This window comes from Pelodiscus sinensis, chromosome 2, assembly GCF_049634645.1.
Source record: "Pelodiscus sinensis isolate JC-2024 chromosome 2, ASM4963464v1, whole genome shotgun sequence".
In the NCBI taxonomy this organism is placed as follows: Eukaryota; Metazoa; Chordata; order Testudines; family Trionychidae; genus Pelodiscus; species Pelodiscus sinensis.
Window position 1 is genome coordinate 175443433 of NC_134712.1, and position 24093 is coordinate 175467525.

General features: G+C 45.7%; 1 protein-coding gene across 1 annotated transcript in view; it reads left to right on the forward strand.

The window, feature by feature from the left end:
* Positions 1-1993: 1993 nt before the first annotated feature.
* Positions 1994-24093, forward strand: part of SUSD5 (sushi domain containing 5) — a 59518-nt gene continuing 37418 nt past the window's right edge. Inside the window, exons 1-2 of the mRNA XM_006121752.4 lie at positions 1994-2532; positions 19103-19280. Coding sequence (XP_006121814.2) covers positions 2439-2532; positions 19103-19280 — 272 coding nt within the window. The 5' untranslated portion in view covers positions 1994-2438. The remainder of the gene's footprint in view (positions 2533-19102; positions 19281-24093) is intronic.

Below are 24093 nucleotides of genomic sequence, written 5' to 3' on the forward strand. Positions count from 1 at the left end.
TATCTTCTAAACTTACCCTCTCTCTGCTTGTATTCACTACGTTAGGCACACCTCCAGACTTCTCGGTGAAGACCGAAACAAAGAAGTCATTGAGCATCTCCTGCACTAAACAAATATCACCTCCATTCTGCAGGTCTGAAAGATGATAATCAATTTAGCATTTTAAAAGAGTAGCAAACTCCTCTTTTTGGAGGCAGGGTCTTCCACTAATCTTGTTTTTACCTACCTCCAGACTGGCATGCTTGCTCTCCTTTGACACAAAGAAATTTTAAAAGTTTAATAGAATGTTTGTTAAAACACTAAAGATTGCAAAATTTAAAATATGTAGGATAAGTTATAGTATACCATTTAATTACTATCATACAGACATAAATTTTAATACATTCTAAGTAATTAAAAAAATTCCAGGCTGAGAAAACAGTCCTTACGGGGGTTGGTGTGTGTGTGTGTACATCCTTGTATATAATTTAAATAGTTTATACATAATATTGGTATTTTGTCTTCAGACAGATGGCTAAACCCTGCACAATGTAGTTATGCATGTATTTTGGGGTCAATAGGATTCTTTTTGCATGAGTAAGACTAACAAAATATAGGCTTCTTTGGAGAGCTAACAAATAGCAAATAAGTGATTTGTTTTATTTCAGTAGCTACATCATTAGTAAAAGAATTAAACGAATACATCCAAAGAAGTGCAAAAGGTTCTTACCCCCTTTCTCTCCTGTTCTACGTTAGTATGAGTTACATTTAGCTCACATTTTTCTGGAATTAAAAAAATGTATTCGGATAATTGCATTAAGCCACGGATTGAATGGACAGGAAACCGACCCAGTTTCTCACCCCTAGTGGTGGTTGTTTTTCCAAGTTAGGTTTGAGACTGATTGGCAGGACACCGTAGAGAAGCTCCCTTCTAAGTGTTTTCTGTGCCTCAGCAGAAGTCTTCAGTCCTCACACCCTTGGCAAGGATTACATTCACACACCCCAGAGAGCGAGCGAGAGCACGGTGTGTCTAGCAAGTCTGTTCTATGGAAGGCATTGCTAGGGCCGGTCTCCCTTGAAGATCCCACAGACGCTTGGGCCCTTCCAGCCAGCCTATGAAAACAACTTTCTGCCGGTTCAGCACAGTAGAAACGTGGGGTCTGCAGCTAGGGATCAGCTCCCCTCCCCTCCCCGCCCCCGTCACTCACGAGGCTGAGGTGCGCTGCGTTGGGAGGGGAGGGGAGGGAAAGCGGCGAGTACAGCCCCGCTTGCTGTCTGCTCTCTCGCAGGCGGGCGTGTTCCCGCCCAGCCTCACATGCCTGCGGGGAGGCGGGGGAGCAGCCCAGCCATCCCCGCAGGAGAATACAAAAAAACAACATTTCTGCGCGCTGCTCCGCTCCAAGAGCAACACAGCGCCGGGCCGCTCGGCATGGCACGGAGCGGCTGCTGGCCCGGCTTAGGGCTGCCCCCTGGGGTTCCTGTCCGCTTCTCCGGGCACGTGTCAGGCGGCGGGAGAGGGAAGGGCGGCTGAGCGCTGACGGGAGCTGACAGCAGCTGCAGTCTCCCCGCCCAAAGCGCTGTCAGTGGGCTTCATTCCTGAGCGGCCCGAGCCCCTGCCGGGCGTCTGTCCTACACCCAGGCTGTAGCCGTTCTCCCAGGCCCCTCTGCAGACCTGGGCCTGCAGCCACTGCCCCTGGCTGCTGGCCTGCACTAGCCTCTGCTCTGCCCTGGCACTCCTGGGTCCCACACGAGTTCGTCAGTTCTCGGCCTGCCCTGCAGCGCCCCCTTGGCCATGCCAGACCTGGGAATCCCCACTGCCCGGGCCCTGCGCTCAGAACCAGCCCTTCCGCTTCCAGACCTGGACCACTGCTGAGCGGAGACTGCCAGAGCAGTGTGTGGGGGGGCGGGGAGCATGGGGGGGGGGGCATGTGGTACAGACCACGCAATCGCCACACAAAAGTCTCCAGAGATGAAAGCCTCCCCCCCCAAGTGAATTCCCCACTCACAGCCCCCCGTCTAACTCCTCTTCTTTCACCCGGCGATTTCGCCTGCTGGATGCTTGCAACTTCCCCCTTCTCTCCCTCCTGGCTGTGACAATTCTTCCACTCGGACCCATTAGGTATTGACCGACAGAGCAATGTGACTTTTAACACCGGCTCTCCATGTGCCCTGCCCTGCACAATTGGGCCGGATAAAACCGCTCTCCAACCTCCTGGCTGGACATATTTCTCCCCCTCCCTCCACTTTCTCACTGCAGCAGCCACGCGAGGGATTCCTTTTGCTTTCTCTCGTTCTTTTTCCATCCCTCCCTCCTTTAGTGCAAGCCCAAGCCGCAGGATCCTGCCGAGGGAAAGCGCTCATTGAAATCATCACCACCACCGACCCTGCGCCTGAGGCTCAGGGGGAAGAAAGCCCCTTGCTAGCCAACCTCCTGCGGCCGAGGACTTAATAGCAGGGCCATGGCTCCAGGCTATAAGAGATCCGCACACACCTTTGTCCAGTCCATGGGATCTGTCTGCTTCCTCCTCCAGATCGTCTCTGTAGAGGCTGATGGTGAGTTAGGGCTGAGTTAGTGTTTGGTGGGATCTCTTTTTGGATGTTATTGCAAACCCCCTTTTTAATAAATGTAAATACATGCGGCCGTTTGCATGTAAGGAACGTCTGATTCCGAGTTTTGTGAAACTCTACATGTATCCTGGAGTTACACAGAGAAAGGAATTGCTATCTCATCAGGCTGTGATTATTTTATCATAAATATGACAGGGAATTTGTCTAGGGGAAATGACAATAAAGCTAGGCTAAGCAAAAAGAATTAGTTACTTTTTGGAGAGCTTCTGCAATCAATAATCTTTCCCCAAATACCGAACCTGACACTTCCTCGGTATAGGTCTCTCTGGCTTGTAAGCATCGGGTATCTGAAAATCAGGAAGACTTTTCCCCTGCAACGTCTTCTCTCCGGTACTACATGGGCTCAAGGCATCTGCCAACGTATGAGCGTGAATTTCTTTATTTCACTGCGAGATGATTTCAATGGAACATGAAGTTGGCTGAAAGTGCCAGCCAGTTGCTAGCTACCATGAATGTTCCTTTCTGCTCTGACAATAATCTGACGGCACTGCATGCTTTTCCTTTCTAGAAGCCTGTGCCGTTTTAACGATCTTCTCTTAATTAATGGTGATCAAACTACCTTTGCAGTAACATGATTTATTTTTTTAAAACAACAGTCTGTTTTCCTGGGAGAGCAGTGCTGAATGGCCACGCTTGTTTCTTCATACTCACGACTGGAGTAGAGTTATGCCCGATTTCAGTTTTTTTTAAGTACAGCAACCTCTTACCATTGATGTTGCTGTGTGATTGCAGGGGAAAGTAAGACAAACACTACTGAATAACAAGAACGTTTTCATTTCCCAAAATATTTCTTCTCATTTTTTGGTCTTCAATTTTCATTTATTTTATTTGATAATTGAAATAAAAGAGGAGGAAAAAAAAGACAAACTTTCCTTGCATGTACAGTATATGTTTATTGCATACCGTTTAGAGTAGATATTTATACAGCAGAGCCTGCTGTCATGAGTCTGGAGACAATGCAATTGCTTTTAAAATGAAGAAGAATAAAAGCTAACACCCTTTCAATGCATTGCACTATGCAGAACTGCAGTTTTGGTTTTAGTGAAGGACCCTCTGATAGCAAAACTGCTTTCTGGGAAGAAAAAAACACTTCCCTGTACTTGGAAACAGGGAGACAGAGAAAGGAATAATTATTTTGTTTGGTTAAGAAAACTTTTCCTTAAGTATTATTGGTAGCTATCCCAGCAACCTTCCTGCATGCCTGGAACAACTTGCTTCTGATTCCATCCTAAACTGATATCCTCTGAGATAATGGAGAGAAAAAGTGGATGACATTATCTCGTACTGGACAAACTTGCTGGTGAAAGAGAGAAACAGCAATTAGAGCTTTTACACAGAGGGGAAAATGTTGACCAGTATTTCAGTGGCTTATTGAAGGGAGTTCCTGTATTTTACGTATTTACATGTTCAGTAGTTTGTCACATTCATCTTACATATTGATAGATAGATACAGGAAAATAATTGGAAGAATTAAGAATTACAGAAGAGAAGATGTAAAGCACAATATAAGTGCAAAGCAAAATGATAATTATTTTCCATTTTTATTTAACTTTTTCGAAATATCATTCTGTAAAATTTGTTGGTTCATTATTACCAAGCTAGTCATGTGTTTTCTTTATATCGTGATTTAACCCGACTCCTGTAATGCTATGCTCCAAGTTATTTGGTTTTATTTTACATTAACACAAGAGAAATCACTTCATGTGAAATTATGTCACTATGTAGAATTGCCAGGTTTAAACCAATTTGAGAGCATAAAATAGGAACAGTATTTCCTTTCATAATAGATTCTGAACTGGCCTGAACAGGAAACCATCTTCTCATTTGTGAAAATTATAGATGAAAATTTAATTTTACAGACAATTCCTGCTCTGTAAGGTCTGCAAATGTGAGTGGTGAAATGAAAGGGAACACTTTTGGATAATATTTATATAATTTGTTACTTTTAACAAAAAATAACAGTTTTGCAAACTTCTGAAGGGATTTAGAGTATACTTTGTAAAACCATGAAACGAAGTCTGGTCTCTATTATAAGCAAACCTCAGAAATTGGTTACAATATATTTCCCTAAGGGAGACTCTGGTTTTATTTTCTGACATGCAAATAATGATCTATTATAGTAGACAATATAAGTAGAGATCATACGGGCCTGGTGGAAGTGTAAAGCTTTGAGGCTTATTTGATTTTTTTTTGGCTAATACTTCACCACAACACGCATGGATGTAGTGAAGCCAGAATCCATGAAGATATAGGTAAAAACTAAAATAAAATATGATTTAGGATTGCTTTAACTTTTATAAGTTAAATGTTTCTGCTAATGGCATCTGGACTGAGGTCAGCCACATAGAAGCTTCACTAACAACTTGTTTCTCGGTCAGTTTACACTGGGGTAAATCAGGAGTGTTTTAACTACATTAAGAGTGAGAGGAGCAGAGCTGTAACAAGGGTGGGGCAAGCAGGATACACTTGCCCTGGGCACATCGTGATCAGGTGTTCAAAGATGTAATAAATAAAAATAATGAGCTGAAAAAGTAAAGAATGAGATGCATGCTAACCTAATGAGAGGGGGCGCATAATTAATATTTTGCCCCAAGTGCAAAAATACCTAGTTACAGTGCTGAAGAAGAGTTACTGCAGAGAAAAGCAAGAGTCAATAGAGAAATGAGCCTTAAGGCTGTTCATCCATGACAATCAGAGGTAGAGTCCAGATTTCTACACAGCGGGAATGCATATTCACAAGAGTTAAATGGGTAGCTCACATTAGTACAACTCCCTGCATATCAAAATAAACTCTCACCCTTGTAAAGACGAAGATTCTAGTTATGTCATTACGGTCATGACTGGACTCAGCTATCCCAATGTAAATGTAGAGTAAGTAGATTTTGCATTTACACTGGATTAAGTGAATCAGCCCTGGGAAAGTTGCATAAAAATTAACACTTTTACTCACTGTTTTATCTTTTTCACAGCTGCCAAAATGTCTATGTACCAAGAGTAGTTTCTCATAAAACATTTGGTCAGAAGAACAAAATGTTGTAACAGTGTGACAGTAATTAATCTGTACAATTAACTTAACGTTTGAGCTCTACTAGTTTATCTGTGGCTAAAGCTTGCTAAGTTGCTCCAGCAAGAAGTAATTTTATTTTTTAGGTTTTGTGTTACATGCAAAACATTTTACCTGCTCCACTAATTGGGTTAGTAACAGATTGCAAATGGAAGAAATCCCAGGAATTCTGAATCCATAAAGTTAGGCACAATTAGACATTGGCCTGAGCCTCAAAATTCTGACCTCAAACCATATCTAATATTTCTAAAATTAGGCTGTTATGTGACTCAGATACAGGGTTTTGGTTCATTTCTCAAAAATATTCAAGAGTATTCCTTGTCAGTATGTGCTTACAAATCTTCATTAATGTTTACCCTAAGGGAGGGTATGTCTACACTACAGAGTGTTGTCAGAAAAATGGCCATTTTTCCGACAAAACCTGAGGACCGTCCACACTGCAATTGCATTATTCTGCAAGAAAATTGAAAGAACAAATGGGTTTTTCCAGCATTGGTAATCGTCATTCTACGAGGAAGAACCCTTTCTTTCACAAAAAGGCGTGTGTGGCTGGGGAAGAGGGAGTTCTTTCAGAAGAAGAGGAAAGAGGAAAAAGCACAAGTGCCTTGGTGGCCATTCCATCCATAGCAATCACAGCTTACATGCGAGAGAGCGTCCATTCAGTCTGGACGCTCTCTTTCGAAAAAGCAGATCACTTTTTCAATGCCCTTTTGCAGTGTGGACGCTCTCTTTTGGAAGAAGATTTTTTGGAAGATCTCTTCCGAAGAAAGCTTCTTCCAAAAGAAGGCTGTAGTCTAGACATAGCCGGAATATCTATACCGCAGAGACGATCAAAGCTGCCACTATCGATCTTCAAGGGTTCAAATTAGCGAGTCTAGTGAAGACATGCTAATTAGAACTGAGAGGGGCAATCTGGTTGAATCCGGAAGTCCTGCTTCTACGAGGAGTAAGGGAAGTCAAAGGGAGAGTGTTTTCCCTTCAACTTCCTGCAGTGTGGACAGTGCCAAAAGGGAGCTCTGGGAGCAGGCGTGGTTTGAGGCTGGCTGCGGCAGCTGGTGCCCCAGGTGGGCGGCACGATAGGCACCCCCGCCTGCACGGCCGCCAATGGCCATGAAGTCATCGGGTGCCCGGGCCAGCGGCACTCTAGGCAAGTGCCTAGTTCGCCTAGGCTCACGGGCCACCGCTGTCTGGGAGCTGCAGGTGGCCATGCCTGCAGATGCTCCAGGACACAGTTCTGGTGAATAAGGGTGGTCACAAGAATTTTGGACTTGGTGTTCCCACGAGAAACTTAATCACAACAAGCATGTGCTCATGTCTACAGAAAAGCACTCCAGAACTTGATGCAGCATACACTCATACACTCCAGAACTTGATGCAGCAAAGACAAAACTAAACTTGTGAGAGGGATTCTTCTCCATCCTCTTCTCTTGGGCCCATGCTACTACCTCACCTTACCCCTCCATTGCCCCTTCCCCTTACTTTCCTACCACCATCTTTTCCATCCCTCTTGCTTTTTCCTGAGCTCTTACCTACCTCACCAGGCACACTCCTAAGATAAAAGGACTATTCACACTTACCAACTTTCTCTCACCCTCTGTTGTTTTGTCTATATTAACTATAAGCTTGTCAGGGTAGGAATAGTCTCTGTTTGTGGGGATTGTCTTACATTTTGTACATAAATCTATCTATTATTTTCTGCAATTGATATGCTCTGGCATACCATAAGAGCAAAACTGAATCATAGAATCACAGAGCTGGAAGAGACCTCAGGAGGTCATCAAGTCCAGCCCACTGCCCAAGGCAGGACCAATCCCAACTAAATCAACCCATCCAGGGCTTTGTCAAGCTGAGACTTAAAAACCTCTAGGGATGAAGATTCAACCACCTCCCTAGGTAACCCATTCCAGTGCTTCACCACTGTCCTAGTGAAATAGTTTTTCCTAATATCCAACCTAGACCTCTCCCACTGTAACTTGAGACCATTTCTCCTTGTTCTGCCATCCATCACTACTGTGAACAGTCTTTCTCCGTCCTCTTTGGAACCTCCCTTCAGGAGGAAATCCTCCCTCATTTTTCTCTTCTGCTGACTAAACAAACTCAAATCCCTCAGTCTCTCCTCATAGGTCATGTGCTCCAGCCTCCTAATCATTTTGGTCGCCCTCCGCTGGACCCTCTCCAACGTGTCCACATCCTTTCTATAGTGGGGGGCCCCAGGACTGGACATAATATTCCAGATGTGGCCTCGCTAAAGCCGAATAAAGGGGAATAATCACTTCTCTGGATCTGCTGGCAATGCTCCTCCTAATGCACCCTAATATGCCATTAGCCCTCTTGGCTACAAGGACACACTGTTGACTCATATCCAGTTTCTCATCCACTGTAATACCCAGGTCCTTTTCTACAGAACTGCTACTTAACCATTTGTTCCCCAGCCTGTAACAATGCTTGGGATTCTTCCGTCCCAAGTGCAGGACTCTGCACTTGTCCTTGTTGAACCTCATCAGATTTCTTTTGGCCCAATCCTCTAATCTGTCCAGGTCATTCTGGACCCTATTCCTGCCCTCCAGCGTATCTACCTCTCCCCCTAGCTTAGTGTCATCTGAGAACTTGCTGAGGGTACAATCCATCCCCTCATCCAGATCATTAATAAAGTTGTTGAACAAAACTGGTCCTAGAAGAGATCCTTTCGGGCACTCTGCTAGAAACGGACCGCCAACCTGACATCAAGCCATTGATCACTACCTGTTGGGCCCGACAGTCTAGCCAACTCTCTATCCATCTTACAGTCCATTTATCCAATCCATAGTTCCTTAACTTGCTGGCAAAAATATTGTGGGAGACTGTATCAAAAACTTTGCTAAAGTCAAGGTATATCACATCCACTGACTTTCCCATATCCACAGAGCCAGTTACCTCATCATAGAAGCTAATCATATAGGTCAGGCACGACTTGCCCTTCATGAATCCATGTTGACTATTCCTGATCACTTTCCCCTCTTCCAAGTGCTTCAAAATAGATTCCTTGAGGATTCCCTCCATGATTTTTCCAGTGACTGAGATAAGGCTGACTTGTCTGTAGTTCCCTGGATTGTCCTTCTTCCCTTTTTTAAAGATGGGCACTACATTTGCCTTTTTCCAATCATCTGGGATCTCTCCCAATCTCCACGAGTTTTCAAAGATAATGGCCAAAGGCTCCACAATGACACTTGCCAACTCCCTCAGTACCCTCGGATACATTAAATCCAGGCCCATGGATTTGTGCATGTTTAGCTTTTCTAAATAGTTCCTAACTTGTTCTTTCCCCACCAAAGGCTGTCCACGTCCTTCCCATACTGCGTCGCATAGTGCATTTGTCTGGGAGCTGACCTTGTCCGTGAAGACAGAGGCAAAGAAAGCATTGAGTACTTCAGCTTTTCCCACATCCTCTGTCACTAGGTTACCTCCCTCATCCAGTAAGGGCCCCACACCCTCTCTAATCACCCTCTTATTGCTAACATGCCTGTAGAAACCTTTCTTGTTACCCTTCACATCCCTTGCTAGCTGCAATTCTAGTTGCTCTTTCGCCTTCCTGATAACTCCCCTGCATTCTCGAGCAATATATTTATACTCCTCCCTAGTCATCCATCCAAGTTGCCACTTCTTGTAAGTTTCCTTTTTGTTTTTAAACTCACCAAGGATGTCCCCGGTAAGCCAATTTGGTCGCCTACCATATTTGCTTTTCTTGCTGCACATCAGGATTGTTTCTTCCCGTGCCTTTCATAAGGCTTCTTTAAAATACTGCCAGCTCTCCTGGACTCCTTTTCCCCTGCTTATAAACATCCCAGGGTATGTCTACACTACAAAGTTAATTTGAACTAACAGCCATTAGTTCGAATTAACTTTGATAGGCGTTACACATACAAACCGCTAGTTCGAACCTAATTTGAACTAGCGGAGCGCTTAATTCGAACTAGGTAAACCTCATTCTACGAGGACTAACGCCTAGTTCAAATTAAGTAGTTCAAATTAAGGGCTGTGTAGCCACTTAATTTGAACTAGTGGGAGGCTAGCCCTCCCCAGCTTGCCCTGGTGGCCACTCTGGACACCACCAGGGAAACTTGTCTGCCCCCCTCCCAGCCCCGGAGCCCTTAAAGGGGCACGGTCTGGCTACGGTGCCTGTGCCAGGTGCAAGCCTGCCAGCACCCAGCCAGCAGATCCTGCACCTGGCACGGCATGAGCCAGCCACCCGCTGCCACCCAGCCCTCCGCCTCTTCCTGGGACAGGTTGGCGGCTCCTGGGAGCCTGCCCAGGTCCGCAAGAGGCGGGCGCCCTCCTGGTCTAGTGTAGACATCGTGGACCTCATCCACGACCTCCGCAGTAGGCACAGGAAAGTGGCCATCTAGGGCAGGATAGCTGCCAGCCTGGCCACCCAGGAGCAGGTTTGCATGAAAATCAAGGTGGTCCAGTGAGACCCCCCCGACCCTGAGCCCTGAGCATAGAACATAAAAACATAAGAATGGCCGTACTGGGTCAGACCAAAGGTCCATCTAGTCCAGTAGCCTGTTTGCCGACAGCGGCCCACACTAGGTACCCTGGAGGGGATGGACCGAAGACAATGACCAAGCCATTTGTCTCGTACCATCCATCTCCAGCCTTCCACAAACAGAGGCCAGAGACACCATTTCTACCCCCTGGCTAATACCACTCCATGGACCCAACCTCCATGACTTTATCTCACTTCTCTTTAAACTCTGTTCTAGTTCTAGCCTTTACAGCCTCCTGCGGCAAGGAGTTCCACAGGTTGACTATTTGCTTTGTGAAGAACTTTCTGTTATTAGTTTGAAGCCTGCTACCCATTCATTTCATCTGGTGTCCTCTAGTCCTTCTATTATGGGAACTAATGAAGAACTTTTCTTTATGCACCCTCTCCACACCACTCATGATTTTATAGACCTCTATCATATCCCCCGTCAGTCTTCTCTTTTCTAAGCTGAAAAATCCCAGTCTCTTTAGCCTCTCTTCATATGGGACCTGTTCCAAACCCCTGATCATTTTAGTTGCCCTTGTCTGAACCTTTTCCAAGGCCAAAACATCTTTTCTGGGGTAAGGAGACCACATCTGTACACAGTACTGAAGATATGGCGTACCATAGTTTGATACTTCCCCTCCTCCTTCTTCCCCTGGCTTCCCCCTTTCAGCTCCCTCCTCCCAGGTTTCCCCTTCTCCTCTCCTACCCTCTCTCTTCCCCTCTCCCACCTCCTTTTCCCAGTCTCCCCAGAGGTTAATCCCCCCCCCCCAGTTTTGTTAAATAGAGAGTTTCTATTTTTGAACACACGTGTCCTTTATTTTGTACATCAGGAAGGGGGGCTAGGGAGGAGTAAGTGGAAGGAGGTGACGGAGGAATGGGGTACGAGCCCCCAATGGGGAGGACTGGGGTGGCTCTGCAGGCTCCTCGGGGTGGAAGCTGTCCTGCAGCCCCCCCGATTGACACCCCCCCCCCCCCCGGATGGCAGCCTGCGGCAAGTGCAGCCAGGCTGATGGCCGAGTGCTGTGATGTGCCGAGTGTGGGCATTCAGGGCACTCCAAGCCAGGACTGCTTTGCTGTCCCTCATCGAGTTAGACAAGCGAGCGGGAAACCCTGAGAACTGTCTGTCCGGGAAGGGGGTCGGGTCCCTTTAAGCACAGCCCTCAGCTAGCCTGAGACAGCAGCTCCATGCTCTAAGTCCTAATCTGATGCCCTGCCGACACTGCTTCCGGCCATCCTTAACCTCGGTTCAGGGTCCACTCAATGTGGACATGCTAGTTCGAATTAGCAAAATGCTAATTCTAACTAGTTTTTAGGTCTAGATGCACTAGTTCGAATTAGCTTAGTTCGAATTAACTAATTCGAATTAAGTTAGTTTGAATTTGTGCTGTAGTGTAGACATACCCCCAGGGATTCCTGCCCATCAGGTCTCTGAGGGAGTCAAAGTCTGCTTTTCTGATGTCCAGGCTGTTATTTTGCTACTCTCCTTTGTTCCTTTGGTCAGGATCCTGAAATCTACCATCTCATGATCACTGCTTCCAAGGTTGTCACCCACCTCTACTTCCCCTACTAGTTCCTCCCTGTTTGTGAGCAGCAGATCAAGCTGCACATGGCTCCTGGTCGGTTCCTTCAGCACTTGTACCAAGAAGTTATCCCCAACATTCTCCAAAAGCTTCCTGGATCGTCTGTGTACTGCTTTATTGGTCTCCCAACAAATGTCAGGGTGATTAAAGTCCCCCATGAAAACCAGAGCCTGCGATCTGGAAGCTTATCTCAGATGGCCGAAGAAAGCCTCGTCTACCTGATACACCTGATCCGGTGGTCTATAGCAGACACCAACCACATCACTCCTGTTGCTTCAACCTCTAAACTTAACCTATAGACTCTCAAGGCTTCATCTACACTGCAGGGTTTTTGCAGAAGAAGCCTTTTGTGCAAAAGTTTTTGTGCAAAAACTTCTTCTGCAAAAACGTGTCCACACCTCAAAACACATTACAGAAGCGATGTGCTCTTGCACAAGAGAGCATTCACACTTCATGGATGCTCTTGCGCAAGAAAGTTCTGATTACAATTCACAGAATGGCCATCAGAGCATTTGTGCGTTTCCCGAAAGGGGTTTCTTACGCAAGAAACTGCTGTGGAGCATCCATACTTGCCTTTTTGTGCAAGAACTGTTGCGCAAAAAGGAGTTATTCCTCATGGGGAGAGGAATAACTGTACCAGCAAAAGCCCTCTCCTCTGCCTATTTACTTGTGCAAGAAAGTGCATGAGGTGTGGACGCTCCATGGGTTTTTGTGCAAAAACAGTTGTTTTTGCGCAAAAACCTTGTAGTGTAGACGTAGCCTCAACAATCTTTTCTCCCTCTAAATACTGGAGCTCCAATCAATCATACTTCTCTCTTACATACAATGCAACTCCTCCTCCTTTTCTCCTCTGCCTGTTCTTCCTGAACAGTTTATACCCTTTCACGACAGTGCTCCAGTCATGTGAATCATCCCACCAAGTCTCTATTATTCTAATCAAAACAGAGTGATGTGGCCCTGGCAGCTGAAAGTTTGGGGACTCTTGTCATAAGCCTATTGGTTCATAGAGAGTGAGCAGGAAAGGGGCTGTATTACTGTTCAATGGAACTGCTCCATATTTTGGAGCTCCCCAGAAAAATGAGCTGCAAAGGAATTTTTTTTGCTCCTACGTGTGTGTCTTTTATTACTTTGCTTCTCTCTAATGAGTAAGGAAAGCCTGAAAAGTGTTGGTCAAAGGAAAAAGGTTTGTTGTTTTTGTTTGCTTTTTTGTTTGTTTGCTTTTTTTCTTTAGAAATGTTAGCAATGTAAAGTGTGTTAAGCCATACCAAACTAAAGGAACTCAATCTATTTACTTGCACTTGGATAGACATCATCAATCTATTTAGTTAATCAAAAAGAAGGTAAAGGTAATGTGATCATGTCTATAATCATCTGGAGGGGGATAAGATATCTGCAAATAGCAAATATCTAGGGGTACATCAACACAGCAGTGTTATTTTCAATAACATCCGTTATTCTGAAATAACAATGTCTGCATCTACAGAACTAGCCCGTTATTTCGAAATAATTTCAAAATAACAGGTGGCTTATTTCAGCATTTGCAAACCTCATTCCATAAGGAATATCGCCTCTTCCGAATTAGCTATATCAAAATAGCAATAGTGTAGACACTCCACTGCTGCTATTTCAAAATAGCTGCTCCCCCAGGCCATTCAAAATAATTGCTCCCCAGTGCTTCCTGGGGCTCTAAATTGAGGTAGTATGTCCACATTAGGGGTGTCTGCCTCGGACTAATTTCCAGGCTTCCCTGTAGACATGCTATTTTGAAATAAGCTGTTTGGGAGTATTTCTTCCAGTATAGCTTATTCTGAAATAATCGTGCAGTGTAGACGTAGCCTAGCAGAGCAAAGGCATAAAATGGTTCAGTGGCTAGGAAGTAAAGTCAGCAATTTTCAAAGGAAATAATGTTAGGACCATGGGAACAATATATTAAGGAATAATGCATAAATTCTTCATTTATTGGTGTCTTTGAATCAAGACTGGGTATCTTTCTAGCAGACGTATTCTCATTCAACCACAAATTATTAGTCTGGAGGCAAGAGTCACTGTGTGAAATCCAAGTTTTGTCAAACAGGAGATTAGATTATCATAATGCTCTCTTCTGGCCTTAAAATGTATTTATCTCTGGATACCCCATGGCTTCTTGTCTTCTATATATCTGAATGCACTGGGGTATTTTTTTTACTGTAAACCATTTGAGCCAGATACTACCTTTACTTTTCTACATTACAGGGTATTGAATATATTGTTATTGCTAAATAAATAAGAAATACAGGTTGGACTTCCCTGGTCCTTGGGACATGACTGGTCCTGGATGAGGGATTTTACCAGACCAGGAGAGGTCATTTCTGGCCATGCACTGGGCTTCCCGCCCCCGGCCCCGCAGCCCAGTTGGACGTTGCACTGGGATTCTGCCCCCTAATCCACAGCCCTATTGGACTGCCTGCTGTGCTTCTAGTGCCTCCTCCCTGCATTGTGCTGAGCTCCCAGCCCTCCCCCCCCACCCCCCTCCCTCAATCTAAAGCATGCCAGGTTCCCAGTTCCCATCCACAGCATGCTGGGACTCTCTGATCCTGGAACATGGCCTTGCTGAACCACAGATGTTGCCGGACCAGAGAATCCCAGTTTATAGATGTGCAACTTATAATAACTTTCATAAGAATATACCTAAGAAACAGGGGTCCATCTATGATCCATCTAGCACAATATAGCCCAGTATCCTGTCTTCTGATAATGTCCAGTGCCAAATGCTTCGCAAGGCATGAACAGAAGAGGGAAATATTGAGTGATCCATCCCCTGTCATTCAGTTTCTGCTTCTGGAAAAGCTTTCCTTTTTCCAACAGATCAAAACGTAGAAGTAGAATAGTGCAATAATAAGCATTGACAGCAGAAGCTAAAACAAGCATTGTAATGACTGTAAAAACCACCCATCTTTGCTTTATAAGATGCAAACTGCAGGAAATTAATCAAATGTCAAGAACACTACAATTGTCTATAACAAAGGCCATTTAAAATACTTTATAATTTTGATACATATACTGTTGTTTTGCGAACTATGTTGTCTTATGAATTAGAACACAGAAAACAAAAAATCTGCAGCGGAAATCCAATATTCTACTACAATAGGATGTTATATTTTACATACACAAAGAAAGATATATTTAGCAAAATCCAACAATATTTGACCTCTAGATGGGAAGGATCATGGACATACCACCTGTTCCTATAAAATGCTCCCACCCATATCAGTAACTGGCTGCTCTTATATAGAAAAACATTGCCTGCAAATAGAAAGTCATTAAATATTAGTGTCTTGCACTGATTACTAAGGCTAGACTTCCATTGCTTTCATGTGGGACTCTTGCCAAAGTATTAAAGCATTGGGCTCATTACTATTAATTAGCAATTGGAAGAAGATACCTATGATTTTGCCCAAAACTTGAAATGAGCTTTTTTTGAGGTTAGAAAAAAGGTTGGTTTATGTGTCTACTGTTCCTGGTTTCAGCTGGGGCCTGAAGAGGAAATACCAAAATACTGCAAGAAAGACTATTCTCAAGGTATTTCTGAACTTGCCAGAACCAAGAAGTACATGGAATCTTTTGAGAAAGTCTCACAAGAGTTCCAAATTAATTTCTAGGCCAAAGAGGTGTGACTAGTTTGAATAGGCTAAAAATAAACATAACATTTAGGGAGGAATTCTATCTCATCCCTAGTCCCCCTGCCAGCCCTGGTTTGGGAGCATTGTGGGGCAGAGATTAGATGTAAGGAAGCATTTTGGAGTAAGAGAGAGTGAGAGAACAGCACCAGAGTGCTAAGAGGAGTTTTGGGCTGTTCTGAGTCAGGGCGTCTGACAGTCTTCACCAGCCCCTGGGTAAGGTGCAGGGTCGGTTCCAGGCTCCCTAAAGGAGCTGGGCTGGGGGCTAGCCTCCCCTAGCCAGCCCTTAAGCACTGCCTAATATGCATCACTCTGGCTGCTCCTGCAATAGTAATAGCAGCTGCAGCTGAGAGCATGGGTTCTTTTAAATGGCCGGGCCCCAGGACAGCTTTCCTCTTTGCCCCGCTCTGTGGCTAACTAAGGGTATGTCTACACTACAGAGTTTATTCGGAAAAACAGCAGTTTTTCCGAAAAAACTTGAATTATGTCCACACTGCAATCCCAATCTTTCGGGAAAAAAATGGAAAGAACAGAGAGGGTTTTCCGACATTGATAAACCTCTTTCTATGAAGAAGAAGCCTTTTTCCGAAAGAGCTCTTTCAAAAATAGGCGCGTGTGTGGATGGGGAAGAGGGAGTTCTTTCGAAAGAAGAAGAAAGAGGAAAAAGCACAGGTGCCCTGGTGGCCATTCCGCCCATAGTAATCACAGCTTACATGCAAGAGAGCGTCCATTCAGTGTGGACACTATCTGTCAAAAAAGCAGATCACTCTTTCGATGGGCTTTGGCAGCGTGGATGCTCTCTTTCAGAAGAAGTTTTTTCAGAAGATCTCTTCCAGAAAAGCTTCTTCCGAAAGCCTGCAGTCTAGACATAGCCTAACTGATGCCAGAGCCATGCTGATGGCTTAAAGCAGGGATGAGGAACCCACAGAGAAATCAGTCAGGGGCTGCATACAAATGAGAAGCAAAAAACCAGCCAACCAAACAAAAAACCACACCCCTCACCAGCGTGGGCTCCCCAATGCTGGAGGGGGCCCCAAGACTCAGAGGCCGGATCCAGGCAAACTGGGGCTGCATTCCCCCACCCCTGGGCCTTAGTTCCCCCACCCCTGGCTTAAAGCCACCTTTGCTTCCCCAGCTTATGGGCTATGCCTTTTGTGCTGTACCTCTGTGAGGCTGTCTTTCTAGAGCACAATGAACCTGTGAATCTCAAGAGGTTATCAGTTCAAAAGTATTAACTCCATTTATCTAGTTCGTCTGTCACTGCTACACACTCAGCCCTAAGTCAGTATATGAGCCCTCAGAACATTAATGTTTTCCTCATTTATATTTTGTATGCATATAAATTTGCCCCATTGAAAGTGAAGGGCTCATAAGCAGTTACTACTGGTGTAAAAATCCCCAATGTAGGTAAGCCTTTTCAACCAGCAACCTGAACATTCAATTTTTTTATTGTTGTTATTCATATTATTAGCTGTAATTAGTATTACTGTAATGCCCATTGGCCACATCCCCACTGAGCTAGCTGCACGGGCAGATGACCGTTTTGCGGGGCCCCGGGCAGCATAATTCCATGGGGCCCCCCTTTGCCACGGCACATGCGCAGTGACGCCATGCGCATGCGCAGCAGCGTCACGGCGCATGCGCGGGGCTTTCTGAAGCGCGGGGCTTTCTGAAGCGCGGGGCTTTCTGAAGTGCGGGGCCCGGGGCGGCTGCCCTGTTCGCCCTGCCCTATATCCGCCCCTGGCTAGCTGCCATATAAACACATAACAAAAAGGCAGGTCCTACCCGCAAAGAGTTTACATTTTCAACAGCTGAACACTTGAAACTCTATTCATATATATTTTGCAAGCTGTCCATTAGAACTATTTCCAGGCCAAATTCTGCCTTGGGAGATGTGCATAAAACATCCACTGATTTGAGAGCTGTAACTTTGTACATGAGGGCTGAATTTGACCAAAAGCTCTAACTCTAACATGATACTACTTCGAATGATGTAGAAACATTAGAAATGCTAAATGTCTTGCTAGTCAAATGCTAATCAGATGCCAGGGGATTAATGCTTATGTGTTTTATTTCATTTTAAATAAGAAAGCACATAAAACTGAGAACACATGTTACAAATTAGGCAGATAGTCATAGTACTCTTGAAAACTTTAGAAAAACTATACAGGTCAATCTGGTATACAGGTCAGTCTTGTTCATTTGTATCCCATTTCATCCAAAACATCCTTGTAACTTCCCCCAGTACAACGGACCAGTACCATGTTCTTCTAGCCTAGGACCTATTTATCCGAATATTTTGCACATCCACCAAATCTTACAGACCAGGACTGTACTGTATTTTTAAAAAATAACTAAATAGGTTGTCAGATTCTTGAGATTTTTCAATAAAGTCTTATTGAAGAGCACTTGATTTGTCATAATTACCAGCAAACTATTAGTAAGGAATGTTGTCACTTTGCTCTCAGTGTTGGTGGACTGGAAAATTAAACAAGTTTTGCTTCAGTCCTGCAGAGCTGCAATTGATATGGGCTGCTGGTAAAAAAATTAACGATGAGCAGCATTGCCTCAGAAGACATTTCGAGGGAGCTTGATTGCTGACCATCTTAATTCTCTTACAGTCTTTTACTTAAAATGTTTGTGAATGAAAGTAGTGCTTATTAAGGTGAAAGACTAGCATTGACTGTGCAAGTCATGTGCTGTGTATGGCTGCTCCAGACAAGTCTGCTGGTGCACGTGAACAGAGACCTTCAACTGCCCTGACCTGTCCAATGGCTTAGAGAGACAGAGAAGTTCTGGAAAGAGACAAAGGCCCTGACTCAGCAAGGTACTTTAGCCTATGCCGAACGTATAGGATGCAAGCTGTCCAAAAACAGATACACGGGTTTCAACTGTGTTTGTTTCTTCCCTGTTGGTGATGAAAACATGATTTTCTTCTCTTTGGGGGATCTTATTGGCTACATTATTGTTCCTAGATTTTCAGGTGGCAAGCGTGACACCATTTTGGGGGGGGGGGGGGGGGAGGACTGCAGTTGGCCCCAAGTCTGCCAACATCCCCTGTAAGGTGGTGGGGTAGGTTCCCATGTGGCCTAGGGGACAGGGTGCTTGCTTGGGGAAAACAGGGTTGTGGGTTCAAGTCCCACTTTCTCTGCGTCTAGTCACATCAGCCCCATGGCAGGAGGGACAAGGGGTGCCCTCACATCAAGATGGGGGGGAGGGACAGGTTCCCATGTGCCCTACGGGATAGGGCACTTGCCTGGGAAGAATGACATGCATGGACAGCAACATCCCCTGTTCATGATGGAGCAGCTCCTGCTTGGGGGGCCCACCTGCCCTGGTTTAAGCAATTAATTGGTTAAACATAACTGATAGGGCAGCATACATATTTGTACACAGGAGTAGTGATGTAGGCCAAAAGCAAGGACTAAATCCTTGAAAGTGTTTAGGTGCCAAATTTCCACTGATTTCCATAGAAATTAGGCACCTAAATAACCTTGATGATCCAGACCTGTAACTAGTTCCCAAACTCAAGGAGCTCAGCTAAAATTAACTGAGATCAAAAAAGAAAATAGGTTTAGCTTTTCAGGTTTGTCATAATCCACAATATATTTTGTGTATTTAATTAATACAACACTGTGACATGTGACACATTTTGTTGTTGTGTCTGTCTGTGTCTTTGGTGCTGCAGGGAAGTTGTTCACAGTTGAATCCAGAAACAACTCTCAGGGTCTGGACCTAACAGCAGCTCAGAAGTTGTGTGCTGGCCTGGGCGCTCGCTTAGCCACTGCAGAGGAACTGAGACGGGCTGTAGTGGACTGTTCTTTTGCTGCGTGCACCAGAGGCTGGCTGGCCGACGGTACCATTGGGTAAGGAGAATGGAAACAGCAACATCCACGCTAATCAACATGAATGATTGCTCTCACCTTTCTCCCCTTGGATAACAGTATTATTGAAGAACACCAGACACAGAGACATCCTTCTGTAACCTACTCTTAAGTGCTACATTCAGATTAGCTAACTACTTGGTTATCTTGCACAGAATCAGTCATGTACAGCCAATGCTGCAGAGATGTGAGTGTACATAGATCATCTAATACACAGTTATAAAATATATTCTTCCTTTTACTCTTAGAAATACGTTGTTTCCACTAAATTCCCTCTGGCCCACACAATATCTTGTTTAAATCCAGAAAATACTGAGTGGCTAACTGTCAGTAATCATGCATGTTGTCATTAACTGTTATTTTTTGAATGTCAACAGTCGATCAGCTGTTTTTCAGCGTCAGGAGGTGCTGGGTGGAAGGGTAGAGGAGTCAGGGTGCAGTGTGCTTGGGGGAAGGGGCAGAGCAGGATGGGGAAGAGGTGGGAAGGGGCTGGTCAGAGGTGTGGGGTTGAGATGAGGTGAGGTGAGGTGAGGTACGGCCTTGGAGGAAGGAGTGGAGTAGGGGAGGGGCCTGAGCAGAGCAAAGGGGACTATCTCAGAAGAAATTCAATGCCTATGTCATAGGCCTCAGAGACATCCAGGGACAGGCGCTGTCACAAACAGAGGTCTGATCCAAAGCCCATTGAAATTGATGGGTCCATCCAGTGTGCATTTCTCTCTCTCTCTGTATATATATAAAATATTTCCTATGGGATGAGAGTGACATCATCACGTTGTTTTGCATCGCCACACCCCCAGCTCCAAGCCCAGAACACCCCTCCCCCTATGGTCACTTGCCACACTACCAGCACTGCCAGCAGGCTTCCCCGCTGACCAGCCTCTTTGCCTGCAGCCCCTCCACACTTCCCTCCTAACCCCATCTCTCACCCCACCCCCCGCCAGCTCAAACACTGCCCTGCTGGAGACACCCTCCACCCACCTCTCATCATGCTCCCATCACTGCCAGCAGGTGTCCTCATTGACTGGCCTCTGTGAAATGGGGGAGACAGTTCCATCCCCGCGCGCCCCCTGAAGCAGTGTCTGCCTGCCTTCGGCCACACCCCCAGCTTGCCCAGCCCACGCGCCTGCCACGTAGCTTTGCTCTGTGTAGCCCAGGCCTGGCCACAGCACTTGGGGGCCATGCTGTAGGTCTCCCCCCTGAGCAAGCGGCTCCGGCATGTGTGGTGACCCAGAGTCAGGCCCCTGGCTCAGGCGTGCTCGCCTGGGCTTTGTCTACACTACAGGTTTTTGCGGCAGAGAGTATGCTAATGATGGACTCATTAGCATGAGTCGCGATGTCATTAGCATATTTTCTGCCGATGCTTTTGCGTAAGGGGTTTTCGTGCAAAAAGAAGCAGGGTAGCTGCTTCCGTTTGGTGCAAAAAAAAAACCTTTTGCACAAGATCCTTATGCCTCTTCTGGGGTTTTTGTGCAAAACAGAAGTGGCTACCCTGCTTCTTTTTGCGCAAAAAGCCCTTACGCAAAAAGCATTGGCAGAAAATATGCTAATGACATCGCGACTCATGCTAATGAGTCTAACCATAGCATACTCTCTGCCGCAAACACATATAGTGTAGACAAAGCCTTGGGCCTGCCGTGAGCTGGGCAGGTCTTGCATCCCAGCCGCTTCTCCAGCTCTCCGGAGTAGCCACTCTGCACTCGGGGCTCCCCAGGCTCGCCACAGAGCAAAGCTGCCCCAACAGGCCTGTTTGTAAAGGCTGGGCTGGGGACAGGCTGTGGCTCCTGCTGCAGTGGCTTGGGCTGTGCTGCCCGGACTGGTGGTGCTCCGGGGGGCAGGGGCGTGCACTCTGACAAATTCATGGGAGGGGGCTGGGTGTGTATAGGGAGGAAGGGGGGTAGGGTGCATGTGGTGTGGTAAGGGGGGAAGGTGGAGGTGACAGGGATATAGGAATGGAGGCAGGGGGATGGGTAGTGTGGGAGTGCATAGGGGAGGAGTTAGGAAAGGATAGGGGTGTGGGAATGGAGGAAGGAGGTAGGGATAGGCAGTGTGGGGCGGAGAGAGGGAGGGGCTAGGGAGGATCGGTGAGTATAAGAATAGAGATGGGGTAGATATGGATGAAGTGGGATGGGCAGTGTGGGATGGGGAGGGGAAGGGGTTAGAAAGGATGGTGGGTGTAGGAATAGAGGATGGGGGTGGGGGTAGGCATGGAAAGAGGGGGATGGGCTGTGGGCCATGGAGCTCTGGGATAAGGACTAGCAAAAGTGACCAGCGAGAGTGGGGTTGGTGAGCACAGTGAGCAGGGAGGCGCAGCCCCCTAGTATTAGTTATTATTGTTTGTAGGGTCCAAAGGAGTGCTAGGTAAGGTCCTTCACAAAAACAAATCAAAGACATGGTCCTGTCATAAGGAACTTACACTTAGATCTCAGTAACAAACAAGAGAGAATGAAAAAGCACATTGCTTCAGCTTCCTGGTCACTGGGGGTATGTCTACACTACCACCCTAGTTCAAACTAGGGTGGTTAATGTAGGCAACCGAAGTTGCAAATGAAGCCCGGGATTTGAATTTCCCGGGCTTCATTTGCATCTTGCCGGGCGCCACCATTTTTAAATGTCCGCTAGTTCGGACTCCGTGCCTGCGGCTACACGCGGCATGGACTAGGTAGTTCGGATTAGGCTTCCTATTCCAAACTACCGGTACACCTCGTTCTGAACTACCTAGTCCGTGCCGCGTGTAGCCGCAGGCACAGAGTCCAAACTAGCGGACATTTAAAAACGGCGGTGCCTGGCAAGATGCAAATGAAGCCCGGGAAAGTCAAATCCCGGGCTTCATTTGCAACTTCGGTTGCCTACATTAACCACCCTAGCTCGAACTAGGGTGGTAGTGTAGACATAGCCTGGGTGACTCAGTTTAGGCATGAGCACATATTGATGGTTTACTTTAGATAACTGTGATAATTGATGGACTTCTTATGGGCACTGGTAAGAACAATACAATTTTTGATCAGTTAACTAAATTTGATGGGTGCAATTTATCTAGATTGCAAAATTATTGGGGCAAGGGTGTCAAACTATTAGGCATAATGGAGCTATTATCTCACTTAAAGTTTTTAGGTGCCCATGTCTAAACTCCCTCATTGTGTGATCATATTGCTAAAGAAATGTCTCATCTTATCACCTCCTGTTTGTTACCCTCACTGGCCACATGATCTTGGACTCATTTCAATGCTTCCCCGTAGTGAGGATGTGCTAGTTCGAATTTGTTAAATTAGGAATTCTTATGTCAAATTTTGTAATTTTGAAATAGTTTCCTAGTGTAGGCATGGCCTAAGTGTTAATTCCCTAACACAGCACTGTGTCTTTTTATTTGTTTGTGTAAGGAACCTAGGGTATGTCTACACTACCCCGCTAGTTCGAACTAGCGGGGTAATGTATGCATACCGCACTTGCTAATGAAGCCCGGGATTTGAATTTCTCGGGCTTCATTAGCATAAGCGGGGAGCCGCCATTTTTAAATCCCCGCTGCTTCGAACCCCGTGCAGCGCGGCTACACGGGGCTCGAACTAGGTAGTTCGGACTAGGTTCCTATTCCGAACTACCGTTACTCCTCGTGAAACGAGGTGTATCGGTAGTTCGGAATAGGCACCCTAGTCCGAACTACCTAGTTCGAGCCCCGTGTAGCCACGCTGCACGGGGTTCGAAGCAGCGGGGATTTAAAAATGGCGGCTCCCCGCTTATGCTAATGAAGCCCGGGAAATTCAAATCCCGGGCTTCATTAGCAAGTGCGGTATGCATACATTATCCTCCTAGTTCGAACTAGGAGGGTAGTGTAGACATACCCCTACATACCTTTGGGCACTATGAAAGTAACAAAATGAACAGTTTATATTAAGAAGGGTATGTTAAGGAGGGAACTGAAGAAGAATGGTGAATGCATGGATCAGGTCAGGGAACTGGTCCCAAGCCTGGGAAACCCATCTGGAAAAAAAGCACTGAAAAGGGGACAACACTGAAAAGGGGACAGAATGGATAGCTACTGTGGGGAGCAGGCAAGCTGGTAAGAATAAAATACAGATCTCAACGGTCAGATAAGTTTCTTCAGGAAACAAGAGAGCAATAAGTAACTCTTCAAAGCCTTTGGATTCTGAGGTACTTTGCAAACATGCAGGAACCTTCCCAACAAATGATGTGAGATAGGGAAGCATAGTTACTCACATTTTATAGCTAAGAAAACTGAGACGTATATAATGGTACATACATATAAGTCATTAGCAACATGGGAACAGAAACCAGATTGTTTGGTTCCAAGATATGTGCGTTATCCATAAGAACATAAGAAAGGCCATACTGGGTCAGACCAAAGGTCCATCCAGCCCAGTATCCTGTCTGCCAACAATGGCCAATGCCAGGTGCCCCACAGGAAATGAACTGAACAGGTAATGATCAAGCGATCTCTCTCCTGCCATCCAGCTCCACCCTCTGACAAACAGAGGCTAGGGACACCATTCCTTACCCATTCTGCCATTAATGGACTTAACCTCCATGAATTTATCTAGTTCTCTTTTAAATCCTGTTATAGTCATAGCCTTCACAACCTTCTCAGGCAAGGAGTTCCATAGGTTGACTGTGCGCTGTGTGAAGAACTTCCTGTTATTTGTCCTAAATCTGCTGCCCATTAATTTCATTTGGTGGCCCCTAGTTCTTATATTATGGGAACAAGTAATTCACTTTTCCTTATTCACTTTCTCCATACCCCTCATGATTTTATAGACCTCTATCATTTTCCCCCTTAGTCTCC